The 19,384-nt window shown below is 58.2% G+C and overlaps 1 protein-coding gene across 1 annotated transcript in view; it reads right to left on the bottom strand.

Moving 5' to 3' along the window:
• The window catches only part of RBM19 (RNA binding motif protein 19), a 73,702-nt gene extending 70,566 nt beyond the window's left edge, over positions 1 to 3,136 (bottom strand). The window contains exons 1-5 of the mRNA XM_075516293.1: positions 2,978 to 3,136; positions 1,956 to 2,138; positions 1,252 to 1,383; positions 983 to 1,021; positions 215 to 431 (exon numbers count right to left, since the gene is read on the bottom strand). Coding sequence (XP_075372408.1) covers positions 215 to 431; positions 983 to 1,021; positions 1,252 to 1,383; positions 1,956 to 2,138; positions 2,978 to 3,013 — 607 coding nt within the window. The 5' untranslated portion in view covers positions 3,014 to 3,136. The remainder of the gene's footprint in view (positions 1 to 214; positions 432 to 982; positions 1,022 to 1,251; positions 1,384 to 1,955; positions 2,139 to 2,977) is intronic.
• Positions 3,137 to 19,384: the final 16,248 nt, after the last annotated feature.

Here is a 19,384-nt window from a genome sequence, read left to right as displayed (position 1 = left end):
TTAATACCAGAAGCTGCATTTCCCACATTTCCCCAAATTTGGGAAAACGTCCGTACATCCACAGTGCACAGAATGAGTCTCATGCTTGAGAAACCACCTTCCTGATTATGCTGTCTCCATTTGGAGCAGGACTCCAAGTTAGGTCCTGTCAGCACAACCGCTCTCACATTCACTGAGACAAAGACAAGCAAAGGGTGATAGTTCCTTTCGGTACCTTTAGCTTCCTCCTCATCTTCAGAGGGTTCTTTCCCATCCTCCTCCTCCTCACTCAGCTCCTCAGACTCATCTGAATCAAAGTTGAGATAATCAGCTACTGGCTTTGATTTTCCCTTCTTGGGCTCCTCTGCCAAAGTGTCATTAGCCCAAGTGGCCACCTGAGACCGTTTCTGGTGAACCACCAAGAACTCCTGGAATGTCTTATCCTCTTCCAGCTGTTGAAAAAGAAACCAAGCAGACACGCTGTGAAGACAGACACAGGAGAGCTAGTAGTAAGTTTTAATTCAAAGATATCATCTCATTTCCAGCAATGTAAAAAAATCCCTAAGAGGGGAGTCCACTTTGCACTCACAAGGTGAGCACTTAAAGTGACTAGCCTTCTCAAGATCTCTCAGTCCTACTCTTTCTTTTTTGTAATTGGTATTTTGAAAGCACTTTAAAGAAAACAAAACATTAAAAAGAGAAAAAGAATGTACAAGTTAAACGTGACAAAACTCACATATGGTCAAAAACCAGAACTGATGAAACAGGGTTGTCCTGGATGCAGTGCTCACATAGGAGTAACTAACAATTTAAAAATTGGTCTCCGATATCGGGATTGTTAAAATCACGGTTTGTTACAGTAAAACTGGACTGTCACGGAGCTGGTTAAATCCTACACCTTGCCTGAATTAACAGCACTGGAAGCAGCACAGAAAAATTATTCAACTCTTGCTTTTAATACAAGCTAGCAAGAACGAAGGATTGCAATTCAACCTCAACTCACCTCCTTTAAGTTTTCCGTTGGATCTTTCTTCTTTTTATCCTAGGAAAAGAAACCATTCTTAGAAAGGCTTGTTAGAAGCACAACCAAGATCATTTCTCAGGTAACCTAATGGTACAGGGAACATAGATCCTAGGGCAGAAAATACCAGAACCAGGACTCCAACGTCCACTGTCCCAGCTACTCTGTCCCCTTCTCCACACACCAGCCTACCTTTCTCTCTGCAAGTCACTGACATACACCAGAGCCTCAAGGAAACCAGCGAGACTCACTTTCTTTGCACCTGCAGGAGCTGCACTTGTCACAGGTTTCTCAGTCTCTTTTTCTGAGGCAGGGGCCTTCTGAGAGTGCTTACTCCACGCTTTGGGTTTCGAAGGGTCACCAAAAGACTTGCATAACTCAACCTGAAAAGAATCAGATCTTTAATTAAACATACGTTCAAAGGTTCTGTAACTGCTGGATAAGCCTCGCTCAGGAACTCTTCTTATAACCCTGATGGGATGGAGGGGGTGTGTGCAGGAGAAGAACGGGCAACTTCATACAGATGTTCATTTTAAAAGCACAGGGCTACATGTTCACTCAACACGGCGAACAGTTTGTTGTGCTCATTTAAGCAGAGTCAAATAAGTTGTCCTGTTTATCATGAATCATCCTCTGTCCAGAACAGCCAGATGAATGACTTTAAAAGAAAAATGACCTCAAGTTCAGAAGTTCAGACTATGACAGCTCAAAACCTGACACTGTTGTTCCAACCAGCACTGAAATCGCTGCTAGTGCACGGACACAGCCCATCTGAATCAAGTACCTCCTTCCGACTCCAGCAATGAGGCCTGGCATCAGGCTTTGCTGTTTCGCTGCAGAGGACTTAATCTCTAGGCTTTCCCAGCCCCTCACTGTTCACCCCTAAGACTACCAAAATCTCCAGTGACAAACTTTCTTAAGAATCAAATGAAGATATTTTTAAAGACCAACTCACTGTGACTCTGGAGGTGTCTATGAAACTTCTGTTGAAATGGTTCAGTGCCGTTTGAGCTTCATCTTCAGACTTGTAGCCAATGAAGCCAAATTTCCGGAACTTGCCATCCTTCGTGAACTTCAAGCAACAATCGGTCAGCGTGCCAAAGGCGGCAAACAGCTTCCGAAAGCGATCTTCCTTCATCTGGGAAGCAAGGAAGGACAACAGGAAGGCAAATCAGCAATGCAATGAGACGCTTTGTGTCCAAAGCAAAGCATTTGCTATCAGAGAGCTTCCAAAGGGCCATATTGCAGCAACACTGATACAAACCCCACACATCACCTACCAAACCACTTCATCTCCCCCCCGAATCCGCTACGTGTACAGATCTCTGCCTGCAATGCCCCCACAGCTCAAGGGCGCGCTCGGCTCTCGGGGAGCCCGGGCCCCGCAGCGCTGACCTGCCACAATCAAGCCCCAGTTCAACCACAGGCAGGGTGGGACCCCGCGGGGGACCCGGATGGCAGCAGAGCAGCACAGTGCGCGCCTGTGCCCAGCTCCCGGAGAATGAGGGGAGGGCAACGGCCACAACAAGCTCCGCTCCCCCACCCTGGGAGGCTGCCAGCTCCCCTCCCCTGGGCCACCTCCCGCGCCCATGCCCCACACTCTGCCTCCTCCCCCCAGGGCATCTCCCTGGCCTCTCCCGGGGCACTCCCTGCCCAGGGTCCCCCACCATCCTACCCCCAAAGGTGCCTCCCCGCTCTCCCACAAGGAGCCCCCCCCACACATCTCCACGACCCCTTATCCCCTTAGAGCCCCTTCCCCCAGGATATCTCCCTGCTCCCCCCACCCCGAACCGAGGACCCTCTCCCCAGAGAATCTCCCCGCTCACCCCCACCTCACCACATCGAGGACACCCTCCCCTCCCAGGGCCTCTCCCTGCCCAGGAGCCCGCGTCCCCCCGGGGTGTCCCCTCAGACCCATCTCTAGGCCCGGAAGACCCCCTCCACCCCACAGACGCCGCAACCGTGCGGCGAGCTCACCCCGTTGGGGAGATTCTTCACGATGAGCCGCGACATGTCGACGAGAGAAACCGGGCGGCGACAGAAACCAGCCCGCCACAGCGCAAGGCCCCGCCGCGCTCAGCGCCGCACACGCCGGCCCGCGGGCGCCGCCATCTTCCCGCCGAGTCACGTGGGCGCGGGGCGGCAGCGCGCAGGCGCCAGGGGCGGGGCCCGAGTCCTGGCAACGGCCCCCTAGCAACGGCCTTAGCAACGGGCCCCTAGCAACGGGGCGGGCCTGGCTGGAGCGGAGGGCCCGGGGGACAGCAGGGAGCACCGGAGGGCAGGGACCGGGGGACGGGGAGGGGACGCGGAGGGGACCAGGGACCCGGCCGCAAGCGGGGAGAGCCGGCAGCGCCTCCCCGGGGGTCACCCCGTGTCCCCGGCAGCCCCTTGCCGGCCGCCCCCCGGTGATGCTGTCCCCTCCCCGTCGGAGGGGACCCCGCTGTCCCCCTCCGGGTTTCTCCGGGGCGTGCGGCTGCAGCCCCCCGGCCCGGCCGCGCTGCTCCGCGGGGCCGGAGGAGGGAGCTCCGCGCCCGCCGCTGCCCGCGGCCCCGGGCCGGGCACGCAGGGCAGCGCCCACGGGAGCAAAACTCCGGCGGGGGCTGGCGGGGAGTTGGGTTTACGCGGGGGGGAAGCAGCAGCGTGGCCCGCCGGCCTGCTCCCCCGCCTAAAACCCACGCAGCAGGAGCCAGGAGGGAAGGGTACCAGGACTAAGCAAAAGCGGCTTCTCTCCAAGGAACGGCTAAATAACCACGCAGCCTGCGGATGCTGTGATTGCAGAAGCTCCCGCGGGCAAACGAGGCCAAAAATCATGGAAGAAAAATCCCTTGAGGGTTATTAAATCCTGAGGGTCCTCTCCTGCCCTGAACATCCGCTGCCGGAGGGAGAGTGTATTTGGGGAAGCAGGACTGCTCTCCTTCAAACATCCCCTCTCGCTCACGGCCCTTCAGGCCAGCTCTGCCTGTCCTACACGAGGGGCAGCGGCCTGGGCCTGAAATGGGGCTTTCCACCCTTATCCCAAAGGAAGATGCTCAGGACGGCTCTCAGCTTCAGCGCAGCCCTCGCGAGTTCTTCACCCCGGTTTGGCTCCGCGCCTGATTTACCCCAGGGATGGAGGTTGCCTTTGCCCAGCCCAAGCCACCCTGGCACAGAGGTCTTCCACCCCACAAACAGCACGGGCAGGGACGCCGTCTCCTAACGCCCCGTCGAGGTGGATCCAGCTGGCCGTGCCCATCCCCAAGGCTCAAAGCAGCGGGGAGCACACGGCAGCAAGCTATTTGGGGGAGGCAGTCCTCAACCCAGCCGCACCGCTGCTACGTCCCAGTGTCCCGGTGGGACTGGGATGCAGGCTTATTAACTGGAGAGCCCAGCTTGAGCCCACGCTCTCCCCCCAGGTGAGCAGCAAGGGAAACACTTGCATTTTGCGGGGAAGGAGAGCTGCGGCGACAGCCAGGCTCGGTGCACGGGAGACGGGCGAGGGGGGGATGCTGCCGGGACTGCCATCTGGTGCCCTGCTCAAAGGGAAAATGCACAGCACAAACCCCCTCTCACCCCCCAGCCCTGGCTGGGGTACCCAGGAGGAGATGCTCCGGCTCCCACCCGCCCGGCCCTGTTCAAAGGGGTCTCCGTGAGGTGTCGCGGTACCAGGGACCCGGCTCCCTCCCCCCCTCGCCCTCTGCTCCTGCCTCGTCCTTGGCCGGGCTGTCAGGCCCATCACTTGGGATGAAGGCTGGCACTGACAGGGCCACACTCGCACCATCACTAACGCTTCCAGACCTTGCCCTTGTCACTCCCATCCTCTCCAAGACACTTGCCCCCCTCTCTCCCTCCCCATCTCCTCCTCACCTGCCGCTCACAGCCGGCAGCAGTGCCCGGCTCCTGCCCACACTGGCCAGACAGCACCGTCCTTGCCTGTTCCCGACTCCTAACCGGGCACGGCTGGGACAGCAGGGACAGAGGTGTACCCTGGCCATAGCCGGCTGTTCTGCTCTCAGTAGATCTTCACCTCCAGCCACAACTTCACCTGGGGCTGCAATTTCCCTCCTACTAGCCTCTTCTGCAATTGGGGTTGATTTTCCCCAGGTGAGAGCCTGGCCCTGCCACTCCACTGCTGAGCTTGTGTCCTCTGGGGGTGCCTGGGACCAGAAAGAGCCAGTTCTCCACTGATGCTTGGGAGAGGGGTCCTTAACTGAGCCAGGCTCTGGGCCACATACCCAACCGACTTCTGATCCCAGCAAAGAAGCCTCAGTGGCCACGCGGGGACGCGGGTTTTGCAAAGTCCACGGAGACGCTCAGCTTTGCTGATCTCACTTCTTTGAAAACAACACATTTGAGCCCTCCCCAGATGCAAAGATCCAATACAGAAGCACAAGCTTTACAAATACTGACTTAGATTTTATTTCCTTTGTGGTTTCTGCTCCCCAGGGTGGGTCAAGTTTTTAAGTTTACAAACATGAGAGTTGGAACAACATCCTTTTTCTGGAAAACTGGAGATTTGGGGGACATCAGAGAGAGAAGAGAGTTGCCGGGTGTTGTACAGCCAGCTTGGATGGCTCGCTGGGTGCAGGGCGAACAGCCTGTGTTCCAAAGCAGAGACTGGGGAAGAGACTGAATAAATTGGTTTTTGTTTTTTTCCCCTTGGAAACTATTGTCTTTGACAACGGCAGTGTGAGATACTCCTGTCCCCGTGCCACAGGCTGTCCCACAGTAGCGCCGGACCTGCTCCTGGTGAGGGGTCCGCAGCAGTGGATGGGATGGATGCGGGCGGCCACGCCGGGAGCTGGGTGGGGAAATGAAAGAAAAAGCAACTCTGCCCAAGTGTTCTTTCTTAAACGGGCGTATAGCAATGAGAGGCAGAGGGTAACCGGGAGGTGACGTGCCTGGCAAAGGTGACACACACATCAACCCGCAGCCGGGGTGCTGTCTGCAGAGAGCACCAGGTTTGCCCTCCTGTCACCCCAGTTAGCTCTGCGTCGGGGTGTCCCGTGGGCCGGTGGCAGGGTCCGGGTGGTGACCGTCCCTTCACCCTCGCTCCCCCAACCCGCCCCCCCGTGCTCGGCAGAGGGGGACCCAACGCTCTGTCAACCCCGCTGCCGACGGGAGGGGGAAGACGTGGTCCCTCCGCGAGCTCCATCCAGTCGACCTGTCACAACGCGTTAGGTGGCCGGCTCGTCGGCCGGCCGGACAGGGGGTTGCACAGCGCCAAAGAGCAGGGGTCACCTTGCTGTAAAATGGTATTATGGGCTGCCTGCAGTCAGGCAGCTGAACTTTGGAAAGCAGGGTTAGGGCAAGGGACCGCGGTGTCGAGGGCATCTCTCAGTGGGGAGAGGCAGGTGTGGGCGGAGGGGCAAAGGGTGCCTGGCATTGTGCTCCAGGAGGTGAATGCACCAGGGGTAAAGCGCTGTGGAGAAGGAGAGAAAGAAAGAAGCTGCTGCAGACCCCGTCTGTCCCTAGGTATGATAAAAGAGAGGTGGGATGCAAAGTCTACTGTGGTCTTTGGAGAGATGCTTCTCTTGCTCTATAGCCCCTGCGGTGTCCAAAGGAGCACCAGAGGTTTTTCCCCAATTTCCCCAGGTGCCACAGCACAGCCTGTCACTCCTGCCATCCTGGGCAGGCAGAGCTGCGACCCCAAGCTGGGACGGCTGCTGTGGTGACAAGCCAGCCTGCCCTTGACTGCCCTGGGCTGGAGGCAGACGCTGCCAGCCCTGCCCGAGAAGGACAAGTGCAGCCCCAAGGAGCCCTTCATGCCTGTCTGATCGGGAGCGCCTCGGCCACCGCTGGATGCTGGTGAAGGTGAACGGGGAAGGTAAGATCCATTGGAGCCAGGGTCACCCTTGCTGGGAGAGCATCCCCCGTGCAGCCTTGCCAGACAGCCGTTCGAGTGCTCGCGGGATGCTGCCGAGCAAGTCTGGGGGTTGTAGGGGGGATGTGAGTGTACCCACACCCCTCGATGGCAGTAAGCTTAGTTTCCTTGACGCTCAGACCTTGAGTCCCTCCCTCTTCTTTTAGATGTGGATAATGAGCAAAATTCAGCCTCGGGGGATTACCACAGAGGGCTGTAACCTAGCTGAGGACCTTCTTCAGCTGATTAAATTAACCCACAGACACCAGCGAGGACAGGGATTAATGTGACCCAGCAGCACTCACCGCCTGGTTTTGGTGTGCCGGCACCCCACCGAGGCACTCGGCTTCGGCGGGTAGTGTTACGTGAACGGCACCGTTGGGAACGCTGCCCGAAGCTCCTCGGTTTTGCCGCTGGAGACGTTAGCTTTTGGGAGCAGAGATGGCTGCACCCTCCTCGTACGAGCAAATTGTTCTGCCCGGTCCTGGAGAAAGGAAATAAAAGGCTGCCTTTAATGTTATAGCCGGTGCTTGGAAATGCAGCACCCCATACGCCTGCCCCGCCGTGTGCTGCACGACAAGACAGGGCCAAGGGAGGAGCAGGAGGACAAACTGCCCTTCTGAAGGGCTTCATCCCTGGGCAGCTGGGACTCTGCCCAGCCTGGTCTGCTGGACCCTCTGCTAGAGGAAGAGGATGCTTTCGTCCTTGCCTGGGGGATGCGATTGCTGCAGCCTCACTGCGGGCAGCAGGATTTGGCTTTCAACCAGATAAACCCTCACCTGAACCTGCCGCCTCAGCTAAGGAAACGGTCTGCGAGTACCTGCCGTGGTCCCATCCTCCGCCCTCTTTGTGTCCGCAGTTTTGAGTTGGAGATTGTGTCTCTTCAAAGCCTTAAAGCTAAACTGTAATGCTGAGTGACAAGCGGATGGGTGTGAGGATGAGGAAGGGCAGGAGGGATTTTCCCCATCGCGTCTCTGAGCACAAACGAGCTGCTGATGCCGGCTAGGCTTGCCGTGGAGACGGATTCAGAACAGACTTGGAAACCCAGATAGTCCAAGTCCTTCACATTACAGGAGCTGGGGAGCAGAAGTAAATCATGTGCACAAACAATAAATCGTCTGCCAAAACGCAACAGGACCACGCTTGCCCTGGAGAGGAGCCATCACCAGAGCAGGTCTCAGACCTCCTCCCTCTCCCTTTGAAGCAGTTGATGCTGGTGGCTGGCAGAGCTGGAGGAGATGGTCCATGAGGTCAAACCCCTCATGGCATCGCTCCACCCGTGGGCTGGTGAGGAACATCAGCACTAGCTCGCACATCTCCAGCAACATCTCCCCCTAGCAGAGCCATCCACGGTCCTCCAGAGGGGACCGCATGGACCTTGGCATTGCGCACACACAAACTTCGGAGATCGGAGTGGGCTTAAAAAAAAGGTTCATCCGGCGTCCCTCCTGACCCCACCTAAAGCCATGGGAGATGCTGGCTGTGCTCTGCCGCAGCTGCATCTGGCCCAGGCGATTGCTGTCACCCACCGATGACACCCTTTCCTCCAGGCGACAGATAAGGTCCAACTCCTTCCCAGGGTGCCCCGAGCCAACCTGCAGCATCTCTCTTTAGACCCACAACAGACTCCCCGCCAGCCTTCCTCGTGGCTGCGTGTGAGACCCTCTGCGAGGAGACGAGGGAGAGGGATTTGGCTGCTGCTGCCCCTTGCCCGGTCTCTCCTCTATCCATCACCCCTTCCACCTCCTTCAGTTTCCTTTGTATTTCTGTATTTTTGGGTGTGTGTGTGTGTAAATGGACTCAGGGGAGGGTCCAGGCAACAGCTGCCTTTGATCAGCGCAACATGTGGGAGATGGAGCACTTCAGGAATGCCGACTCCTGATCAAAGGTGGGAACACAGTGACAGCCGGGACTTGGCAAAAACCCATCCCCACTAATCCCTGCCAGGGAGCCGGGGGGTCGGATCGGTGACCCACACAGGCAAGCCGGCCCTCAACTCATCGAAGAGAGCGATCCGTGCCCTGTCGCAGGGTGAGGGGCAGGAGGGTCGCTCCTGTCTGCCTCACGGGGCTCTGTCCCAAGCAAGGCGTTATCCTCTCTCCAACAAGGCAAGCAATGGGATTTCCACCTCTTCTTTTGCCCTCCGTGGCCTCATCCCGGCTCCTGCACGCTGAGCAACCCCGCCTGCCCCTGCCAGCATCTCCGCCAGCCCGGCACGCGCCAAACCCTGCAGCTCCTGCACCTCCCCGTTGGAGGGGATGCCGCAGGGAAAGCGAGTCAGTGATGCCCTAACGCTTTTATCGCCTCCGTAAAGACGAGGCGAGGGTTGAAAGGTCACTTGCTATAAAAACAGCTGGGAGGAAAAGGGAAGACAAATTAGCCCCCTCCTGAGAGACACCCGGGGTTTGGGGACAGCAAGGACGGGGCTCACAGCCTCCCCTCCGTGCCAGGCACACGGGAGGCAGCGTGCGGCACAGCCCGATTTGCGGGCTTGGCCCCAATGCTGAGCCTGTCCCATGTCACCTTCTCCCACGGACGCTCTTATCTCCCGGTGGGCTTTCTCCTGATGACCCCGGCGGGAAGCCGGGAAGCCCGTCTGCGTGGAGCAGGTGGACTCAGGCAAGGCGCTGGGCGAGGGGGAGCTCAGCTGCCCCGAGCCACCGTCAGCCCCGCTCCACCACGACGCTCGGCTCTTCCAAGGGGAGCCGGGTTGATGTTTTCACCCAGGCAGAGGCTCTTCCCAACCTCTGCGAACAGCCTCACGCTCTGCCAGCGGAAATAATCTCACCCCACGTGCCCGATGCTTCCTGCACCCCCTTGTCCTCGCCCCCCACGCACCTTCCTCCACCCCATGGCTATTTAGGTGTTGCTGGGCTTGGCCAGGGCTCCTCTGTCATGCTAAAAAGGGAAGCTTTTAAAAAGGGCCGATAAGGGTTATTCCCGCAGGGTCACCCCGTCTCCCCAGGCAGGGTCACAGGTCGCTTCCTCGCCGTGCGTTGCCTGATAATGAGTCAATCAAGGCCGGGCTTATGGAGACAGGATTTATCAGCAAACCCTGGGAAAATAAAGACATGAAAACGTCTGCTCATTTGCCGGGCTGGGGGATCTGGCAGGGACGAGCCTTTTTTGCGTGGATGGAGGGCTTCGGGCTTGAGAGCTGATGGGGCTGGCACAGAGGAAGGGGTGGGGATTCAGGAGGCAAAAAGCATCGGGAACAGACCGGCAGCTCAAGGGTTAGGCTCCCAGCTTACTCCAGAGCGGTGATGCTCTGCGCCGTGATGCTGCTGACCACAGCGAGCCGGAAAGGCACGTGGAGGGGCTGCCGTGCCACGTGGGGATGGCGGAGATGTCCCACTCCGGACCAGGACGGGTGGCAGCCAGGGAGAGGGGAGCCCAGCCCCAGTTCTTCACTGATGGGACAAGGGGTGCCGTGCCCCACGCAATACCCCGTGCCAGACCCTGCCTTGTTCTCCCTGCTGGTGCCGGCACAACGCGGGGCTGGGGGTGCCGGGTGTCCCCGGGGAGCGAGCGAAGCTGAAGGCCCCTGGGAAAGGTTTGCAAGAAAAACGAGATCCCAGTAAGGGGAAGTAAGGCAGGAGGGATGGCCTGATGGGCACTGCCGCATCCCAACGGACATAGTCCCGTCATACCAGTCCCAGCCCAAAGGATTTACCTGCCAAAATATCCCACAGGCCCCAAAGTGCTTTTTTCCCCACCTGGTAACAAACCAAAGACCCGCAGCCTCCGTCTACAGCCATGCCTGCAGAGTCCCGCATCTCAGCTCTCGGAAGCTGAGCATGAAAACCGAAGAGCAGAAAGGGGAACCGAGGCGCGGGGTGGGAAAGCCTGGTGATAGAGCCAGGGGGGCAACCACAGCCTCCCCTGCCACGCCTGGCCTATCATTGCTCCGGCTCTAGGAGCAACCCGAGGACCGTGCCAAGATGCTCATTTTGGGTGGGTTACGGAGGTGGCCGGAGGCTTCCTGAGCTGCAGAAACAGCCCTCGGCACAGGGATGCAGCTGCCCCATCCCGTCCCGAAGGGGCAAACCGGAGCCAGCACCTGGGCACGGATGGAGGGAGGATTTAGGAGAGCAGGGAGGCAGCAGCAAGGGGCAGGCGGCCACGGGAAGGGAGGGGAAAGCATCGGGCACCACTCGAGCGGCTCCGAGGCAGCGCGGGGTGACAGGCCCCTGCCAACACCTCGGGAGAGCCGCACGCAGCGAAGACATCGGCAGGCAGCACGGGAAGGGGAAGACGCGACGAGGGACGGCTGCGGCACGAGGCCGCGGGGCAGCCTGGACCAAGGACTTGCTACCTACCCAGGCTGAACTCCCTCCTCGGCCTCTCCCCCACCATATGCATCTTGCAAACACTTTTCCCTGTGAGAGGCTTAGCAGGGCGAATATTGAAAGCACCTGCCTCCCTTGGCCGGGAATCAAAGGCCCCGGCACTGGGATCCTGCCGCTCGCACAGCACAATTATCCCCGACCAAATGCCGCGTGCAAGAATGTAGGGCACCCTCTCTCCTCACCGACCCTCCATCAGAGCACAATGCAATTAAAATAAGCAATGCCAGATGGTTTATTAGCGACTACAGAGCTGGGAGCCGACACTTGTTTTCTTGTTCCAGCGTGAAGGCATCAGAAGCGGGTCTATCACAGACGTGTTTTCCCCACCAGCACCCCCCCCCCCCACCCCGCAACGGGGCAGGAGAGGTTGGATTTATTTGGAAACGCGGCACTCCGATACCGCAGTAATGAGTTCAGCAAGTGGAGAGATGGGATTCGATTAGGTTGTGGCACTGAGGAGGCAGATAAGGGAGAAGTGGAAACCGTCCCCTGGGTCGGTAGTCATTTGTTTGTAGCCTTAAAGGCCAAACACGGTGCTGTGCCGCAGGCTGCCCCAGCCCTGCCGCTCACCCTCCTCACCGAGCAGAGCATCAGAGCTTGATGCAAAGACCACGAGCGATGTCAGCTCCACTGCGTCCCAGGGTCACTTCTTCCTCCCAGCCCCTCCGAAGCGGGCATCCCTTCCCTAGGGAGTCGGCCTCGCTCCAGCAGCCTGGGCGAGACCCCCCAAACCCCTGGCTTCTCAACGGGCTGGTGGCAGAGCCAAACCTCCTCACAAAGCCCAAAGTGCATTCAGTGCCCTCACGCTTTTTTCTAAGCAAATTCTGTCATTGCAGCGGCGGGTGGGCTCTGCCCAGCCGGCGCGGTCAGGCACCATGCTGCATTTCCCTTGGCGTGGGTTTGGTGGGAACAAACAGGACTTCAACAGCAGGTGCCCCGGTGGAGAAAACCTTTGTTAGTGCAACGCAGCCTGGCCTGAAAACACGCAAATCTGAAGCGTTAAATAAGAGAGAAACATGGGAATTCTATGAGAAGATTTGCACGCTGAATATAAAAACATTTAGGGGGCATTGCGTGCTTAAGGCCATTAGCTTGTCTCCCCGCACCAGCTGCTCTCCTGCAGCTTCAGACCTGTTGGGCTTTGCAGAGAGCCAAAATCTCCCATTTTTGCCAGGGATTTCTCCCATTTTTGCCAGGGATTTCACTCCCATTTATACCTTTGGTACCACCCCAACCTCTCACGTTGCGTGCATCTCAACCGTTCCTTACAAACGGAAAAGTTGGTCCCAAACCTTTGATGCTGAGAAAGCCAGAAAACCCAGCTTTCACGTCACCTACAGGCTGACGACGAACTAGTCCAATTCCTTAGAGGGGTCACCAGGCCCCAGATCTGGAAGGAGACTCAAATTCTCTGCCTTTATTTGCCCGCTGCTATCACATCATTTGGGACAGTGCCCCCAGCACTGGGAGGCGACCTTCAACTTGCCCAGGACGCCGCGGTCCCACGCAGGGTCACCCCCAGCAGCCCCACCAAGCTGGGGAGCACAGCGAGGCACGGCCCTGCCCGCAGAGGACCCCCAACCTTCAGCTCATCGCCTCAACGCGCAGCTGGGGCCGTAACTCTTCTTAGGAGAGCGCGCTGCATCTCCCAGGCACGGCAACGCACAGAAGCCACCGCAGGAGCAGCCCACCCGACGCTGTCACCTGCGAGGTCCCTTCCTCTGCTTCTCCGAGCACACCTGCAGGGATATTTTTGTTGGAAGGAGCAGTTTCATCCTGCCTGGGAGGCGTTTATACCCTCTGGGCAGAGCAAAACACCACATCGCTCCCTCCTTTCCCTGCAGCTTGGTCTTCAGCGTCACCACCGTCGTGCCGGAGTGCCCATCCAAGCTGCTGCAGCCTCGGGGCTGCCCTCTGCGGCACTTTGCCCTCCCCGGTGTTTACAGCCCCGTAAGCCACCGCATGAACCGCTCAGCAGACACCTCCGGCAGTTTATATACCACGCCGGGCTTCCCCACCGCTGGGAGGGGGAATTTTAGTGCCCTTTTAAGTCGTGTGAAGTGTTGCAGCAGAGCAAGCCAGCGAGGGGACGGGAACAAGCTGTTCTGATGGGGGGGGGGGGGGGAGCGCCGCAGGCCCCCTCCTCCTCCAGCACACGGGCTTGGCTGGCCCCGCTCCATCCCTGGATGCGGACAAGAGGTACCGAGCTCCACACCGAGCACGGCAGCCGGGGGGGCTGCGGAGGAGAGCGCAGGCTCCCTGAGCCCCACGGCACCCTGGGCAGAAGGCAGATGTCTATTTGGTGGGGGTTCGGTGCGAGCAGTTTGGTCCCAGCTGGAAAGGATGCTCCACATAGGTGCATCAGCCCCAGGGTGCAGGGAGAGGCAGCAGGTTCCTGTGCTCCCCAACCTCCCGCCCAGAGGGGGTTAGGGGCTCCCCAAAGCAAATCCACATCCTGGCTGCAGGAAAGTGCGGACTATTCCGTGCCCTCACACTTTTTTTCCCAAGCAAATTCCATAGTTTCAGCAGTGGGCGCGCTCTGCCCGACCAGGGCGGCCGGGCACCCCGTTGCATCTCACTTCGCGTGGCTTTGGCAGGAGCAAGTAGGGCTTCTCCAACACCGGGTGCCCCAGCGGAGGAGGAGCCTTTGTTAGCGCAACAGAGCCTGGCCTGGAAACACGCCGGGATGCAAAATTTCACTTTTTGCAGGGTGATGCTGCAACTGCAACTTTGTCTCCTGCAAAGACATCTCGTGCGGTTTATTTTTCTGTTGGCAAGGCTGGATGTTAGAAGTTGCCAGGCAAGGGGCTCTCTGAGCGAGGAACTACAAAGAGGGCTGACACCTCTAATAAATTACAGTAATACCAGCTCGGGGTGAACTCTAAAGTGCCTGTTTACACAATCACTGACCTCCCTTCACCCGCTCTCTGGTGCAAGCCCCCCCCGCCTTGATGGATCACAGCTGAATGGAGGCAGACCCCAGTGTTTATCATCTCCCAGCTTTGGGAAGGGAACAAAATAACAGTATTTCCTGGCACGCCGGCCACCACCGGCGATAAAATGCCCACCCAACACTTGCTCTGGGATATACCCTCTGCATCATCTTCTTTTGTAAATCCCTTTTTATTGGGGGGGGCCCCATCCACGGGAGGTGGCTTTTGCAGCATCAGGTGCTGGGACCCACGGGCAAGCCCCTTGCACGGGGCAGGGATGGGTGCTGCGTCCAGGGGTGGGTGCCGGGGTGGGAAGCAAGGACAGCCCCTGTGCTCGCCTTGCCGCAGGGCCCTGGGGGGATGCCGCAGGATGGCCTGCTCTTGGCCAGGACACACCCTTTGGGGTGTTATTCTGATTTTTTTTTCCACTTTGGTACAGGATTTCCCTGCGTCCCGGTGCTCAGGGGCTGTGCCAGCTCCTGGGTCTCACAGCTCAGGGATTGCCAGCAAAGCCGCTCCCTCTAACTGGCTCAGCACAAAGCTGGAGGGAACGGCTCCTTCAAGAAGCCCCGAGCTCCGCGTAAGGGTGGGAAACCGGTGTTTAGATCAGGTGGGGCGAAGCCAGCAGAGCAGCAAGTTCCTCCTTCCACCACCTGTAACGCTTCCAGCCAGAGCTCCCCCATGGCCAGCAGAGACCTGGCCCCAGCACCTCACGCTCTCCAAATCAAATCCTGCTCTGGAAAGGGGAGCTGGAAATTGGTCCCCAGCTAAGGGGATGCCAGATGTCCTCATGCCACTGCTTGCGTTCATGCTCAGCAGACCCCAATCCTTCCTCCCTCTCTGCTGATCTCCGCTCCGGTGCGGGCAGAGCCTGGTGCAGCACCACGAGCGTTTCCAGCCTCCGGGTGATCCCACGCTGTCCCACCTTCATCTCCAAGGCCAGACAGCCCTGTGCCAGGGCACGGACCGGCACACGCATGGGCAAGGGACCAGTGGAGCAGAGGAGCCCCTCAGTCTCCCTCCTGTCCTGTGCCACCCCTGCCACAGCCATGGGGGGTCCTGGGGTTGGGGATCAGCCACAGCATCATCCTGCCAAAGCCAGAGACCTGGGCAATGAGAGCTCCCACCAGCAGAGACGTGGCCAACACCGCGATGCCACTGCTGCCCTGTTTGGCCCCGCCACGTCCTGGCTCTGACAGCACGGAGGAGAAAAACGCAGTTAGAGGATGGGCTGGGGGAGGCTCAACCACAAACAGGCGGCGGGGAGGAAGGGCAGTAAGGCGTTCTGTGCCACGGTCACCCGGCTGCTCTCGCACGTGCTTGCACTCACCATGCTGCGACTTGTTTTAGCCCTGGCAGCGGGGGACGGTCTTTAATATAGTCGAGCTTTCCTTCCTCAGGCGCTCAGAGGATGAAAACTTCAGTGCTGGCCCCTGGGGAAGGTACTTCTTCATTTGCCTGCTCACCCTCCGACCTCTTCGTTTTGTTCCAGAGTTATTTTTGGAAGTAAAAGCTTTTTTCTTCACGCTTCCCCTGGCCCCCATCTTTTTGCCAGCCAAAGTGGCATTTTAAGCCTTCTGCCCACCCGACCAGAAAAATGGTGGCTGAGGCAGGGTAGAGTTAAACCTTTCCATCCAGGAGGCCTTCTCGACTCATTAACCCACCATCAACTCAGCCACCCAAAGAGGGGCTCTCAAAAGTCACTATGGGAAGTACCTGCCCCCCACATGGGTCCATGAGGGGAGAGGAAAGCCACAACCCCCAAAACACAGGCTCACCCCATGCCTCCTTCCTTGCAGCATTACAAAATCCACTTGATTAATGACAGCATTGTGGTACTTACAGCCCCCCATCATACATCAAATCCCAGCTGCACCCCAAGTCCTACTCAGAGCTGTAGAAACCAAGAAGGTCCTACCCCAAAAAGCCATGGGGACTCAAACCATCAAAAATACACACACAGAGTGGGAGACGGACCCTGCTTCATGCTGCTCATGTCAGGGGAGGGATGTCAGAGCCAAAGAGCAGGTCCCCAGCCACCTGCAGGTACCAAAACCCCCAGAGTCGCTTTATTCCTTGCTTGCTGCTGGAGCGGCTTTGCAGCGCTGGCTGCCTGAGGCACGGAGGTGCCAGGGACACGCTGGGCACTGCCAGCTGCAAAGGCTGAGGCTGCTCCCACGGCAGCTCGGAGGAGGCAGGTCCCTGTCACTCGTGGGGACTGGGACAGCGGCAGGAGGGTGCTGGGAGCCAGGGGACAAACGACGCTCAAGGGGAACGAGAAAATCCCCGAGCTGCTCAGCTGTAGCACAGTCCCAACCACCACCCCTGCCTGGGGATTAAACTTTTTCCTCCACAGAATAAGCAGGAAGAGCAAAGCCCTGAAGAGCCAGGCACTTTTAAACCCTCCCCATCTCCCAAGAAAGCAGGCTGCTAGTCCCTCCTCTGCACGCCAGAGCACAAGGACAGGCACTGGCTGCAGTTTGCGGTGTGATGAATTTTCAGAGCTCTGCCCCAATGTTATATCTCCACATTTGGGACTGAAACAGATTCCCAAAAAAACCACAAAGTCCATAAAAACCAGCAACAAGGGGCCAGTCCAGACACCCAGCTGGCTCAGCATCCTCCTCCTCGCACCAGCCAGCATCGGGCACGGAAAGCAATATATGCACGGAGTTGCTCCTGCCTCAGCTGCCGGTGGTCAGTGGTCTAGGGCCATCCCAAGGTATCTCCAAACCATGGTGTTTAACATCCCCTGATAGACAGCCCTCTTCTTTCCGAAGGTTTCCAGCCCCTTTTGAACCCACTGATATTTCTGGCTTCCATGCCATCTCACAGCAGTGAGTTCACATTTGATTACAGACCCTCCGCTGCCTTTTAGTCCACTGGGTAGGACAAGGTCCCGCTGCAGAGCATCAGGATGGACTAAACCGAGCGCCCCACGTCCCCATCAGGGCACAAACCCGGGAAAGCCTGGCCGCATCTGTGCTTATTACCGTGGCTGAAATTTTCACTTCCTGGCACAGCTGCCGATTGGCAAAAGGGAAAAAAAAAACCAAACAACAACCGAAAAAGATTTTAGCCTCCTGCAGGGCAGCGGAGCTGCCTGCCATGCGGAGATGAAGCCATCAGCTTCATCCTCCCGCCCTGGCCGAGCCCGAGCCCGAGCCCGAGCCCCAGCGGTGCGTGCGTGTGCGGCACTCGGAAAGGAGCCGGCGGCGGAGCCTCGGGGCAGGGCTGCAGCCCGGGGCCGGGATCGGAGCCGGAACGGCCGAGCAGCCTCTGCTGTTGCGGCCGCATCCCCGCCCAGCCCCGGCGCGGAGCCGTCGCCACAAGATGTCACCCGCACCCTTCGCCCGAAGCCCCCCGAAAGCCCCCGCAGGGCTGCCTTGCCCGAGCGGGGCCGGGCAGCCCTGCCCCGAGGGTCCCCCCGGCCCCCTGGGGTGCTCCGGCCTCGCCGCCTCAGCCCCTGCCACGCCAGCGGGGACCAAACCGCCTGCCGACTCAGCAGCTTCCCGTTTCCATGGCAACCCCCGGCCGCAGCATCCCCCGGTGACCGGCGCTGGCCCCGGGGACGCCGCGGAGGCCCGGCGCAGGACAGAGGGCCAGCCCTCGCGGCCCCGGTCCCCAACCCCTTCGTGGACTGGAACCATTTGTCCTTAAAGTTTTCATCCACCCAGAGACCTGCGGCCCGGACTTCGTAGATCAAAACCGAGTGGAACAAATTGCTTTCAAACTAATAATTATAAGCTTTCTGGCTCTGGAGTGCAACAGTAGGTATCTGTGCAAGAAAACGTTCAGCTCAGTCGGCACGGAGGGGTTTTGAGTAGTATTATCCCAGTTCAGAGCAAAACACCTTGTTGTTGCAAGTAAGTAAATTGCAAATATCTTTAAAGCATGGACTCATCAAGATACTTTGCCCCAAAGTAATTAATTCAATTTAAACAAAAACCTCGAAATTCAAGATTTAAAATACTAAAAGGAAAGATTGCTCCAAACCAGACAAATGGCAGGACTATTCTACAAATACAAAGAGGCGAGCAGTTTTGGCTCGAGGGGAAATTCAGTTCTCTAAGGTAATACGCCAGAGCGCCCGGTACTCCCACAACATTACCAGATTGTCAGGTCTGTATTTTTCCAACTAAAAACATTGCTGAAAAAGCGCAACCGGTGCCAACCTCAGCGCCCGCACGCAGACCTGCGGCAAGCCTCGAGCCTTTTCTAGTGACCCCTTCTCCGCCCCCAGCCCTGGCAGGGAGTAGAAGACCTGCCAACAGGTAAAAGCCTCAAGCTTAACGTGAAATGCGGAAAGCACTCAGGGAAGGACAAGCGTGTACAGGTCTTTCCCGGCCCCTACAGCCTCCTCGACCGGCACGAAGCTGCTCAGCTCTGCTCAAACCACAGCAAGTGGTAGCAGCTGAGGACCAAGGGCAGCCATTGCAGAGAAGGGACACCGGTGGGGTTCAGCAAGGCTAAATTAGATGTCAAAATTAGGGCTTTGTTTCTTTTTTTTCCCCTCCCCAGGTTAAGCCCACCGTGAGTTAGGCTGCAGCTGGGTGATCCCCGAGCCCTGCACGCAGCAGGCTGGGTGCCCTCGGATTTCCACCCCGCTGCCTGCAAGGGGAAGGGCTGGAGGGGAGGGAAGAATTTAAGTGCTCTGGATGGCTTTTTCTCGAGAAAACACCAACAGATTCAGAAAGGGAACCAGGCAGTGAGTGCCTGTGCCCTTCGCACACATCCAGGGCAGCTGGGGGCCGTGCTCACGGGGGCTTCGCCCATCAACGGCTTCTCCTGACTGCTGTGAAAAGCGAGTGCTCAATCCCTTCTTCTCTCCTTTGTCCATGGCAAAAACAGACGGGCAGGGGACAGCAGATGGGGCAGGGATGCTGGATGGTTATTTCCCACCTCACAGCCCACCGGGCCTGGTTTTGCAGCTCAGCATTCAAACGGGGAACCCAATCCCTCCTTGGGTCTCCAGGTTTCAGGGTGTCACATTTTCACCCAGCGCTGCTCCTGCTCTTCAGGCAGCCCCAGCAGCCCCACGCCCAGCGATGGCGTGGGCAGCCAGACTCTGGGCAGAGAGAGCAGGCAGGGCACCCACTCATCCTTTCTCACAGTGCTCGAGGTGGACCTCGAGGTGCTGATCAGGTGGCAGATTTTAGATAGGAAAGAGAGATTTTTCCTATTAAACCTGTAACCCAGTTGGAGAAAACCCTGCCACAAGCCATGGAGACCAACTGAGAGCTCAGAAAGATTTGAGAAGTTC

Source organism: Mycteria americana, chromosome 13 (assembly GCF_035582795.1).
Source record: "Mycteria americana isolate JAX WOST 10 ecotype Jacksonville Zoo and Gardens chromosome 13, USCA_MyAme_1.0, whole genome shotgun sequence".
In the NCBI taxonomy this organism is placed as follows: domain Eukaryota; kingdom Metazoa; phylum Chordata; class Aves; order Ciconiiformes; family Ciconiidae; genus Mycteria; species Mycteria americana.
Note: the sequence above shows the minus strand (reverse complement) of the source record. Positions and strands in the feature narration are given on the sequence as shown.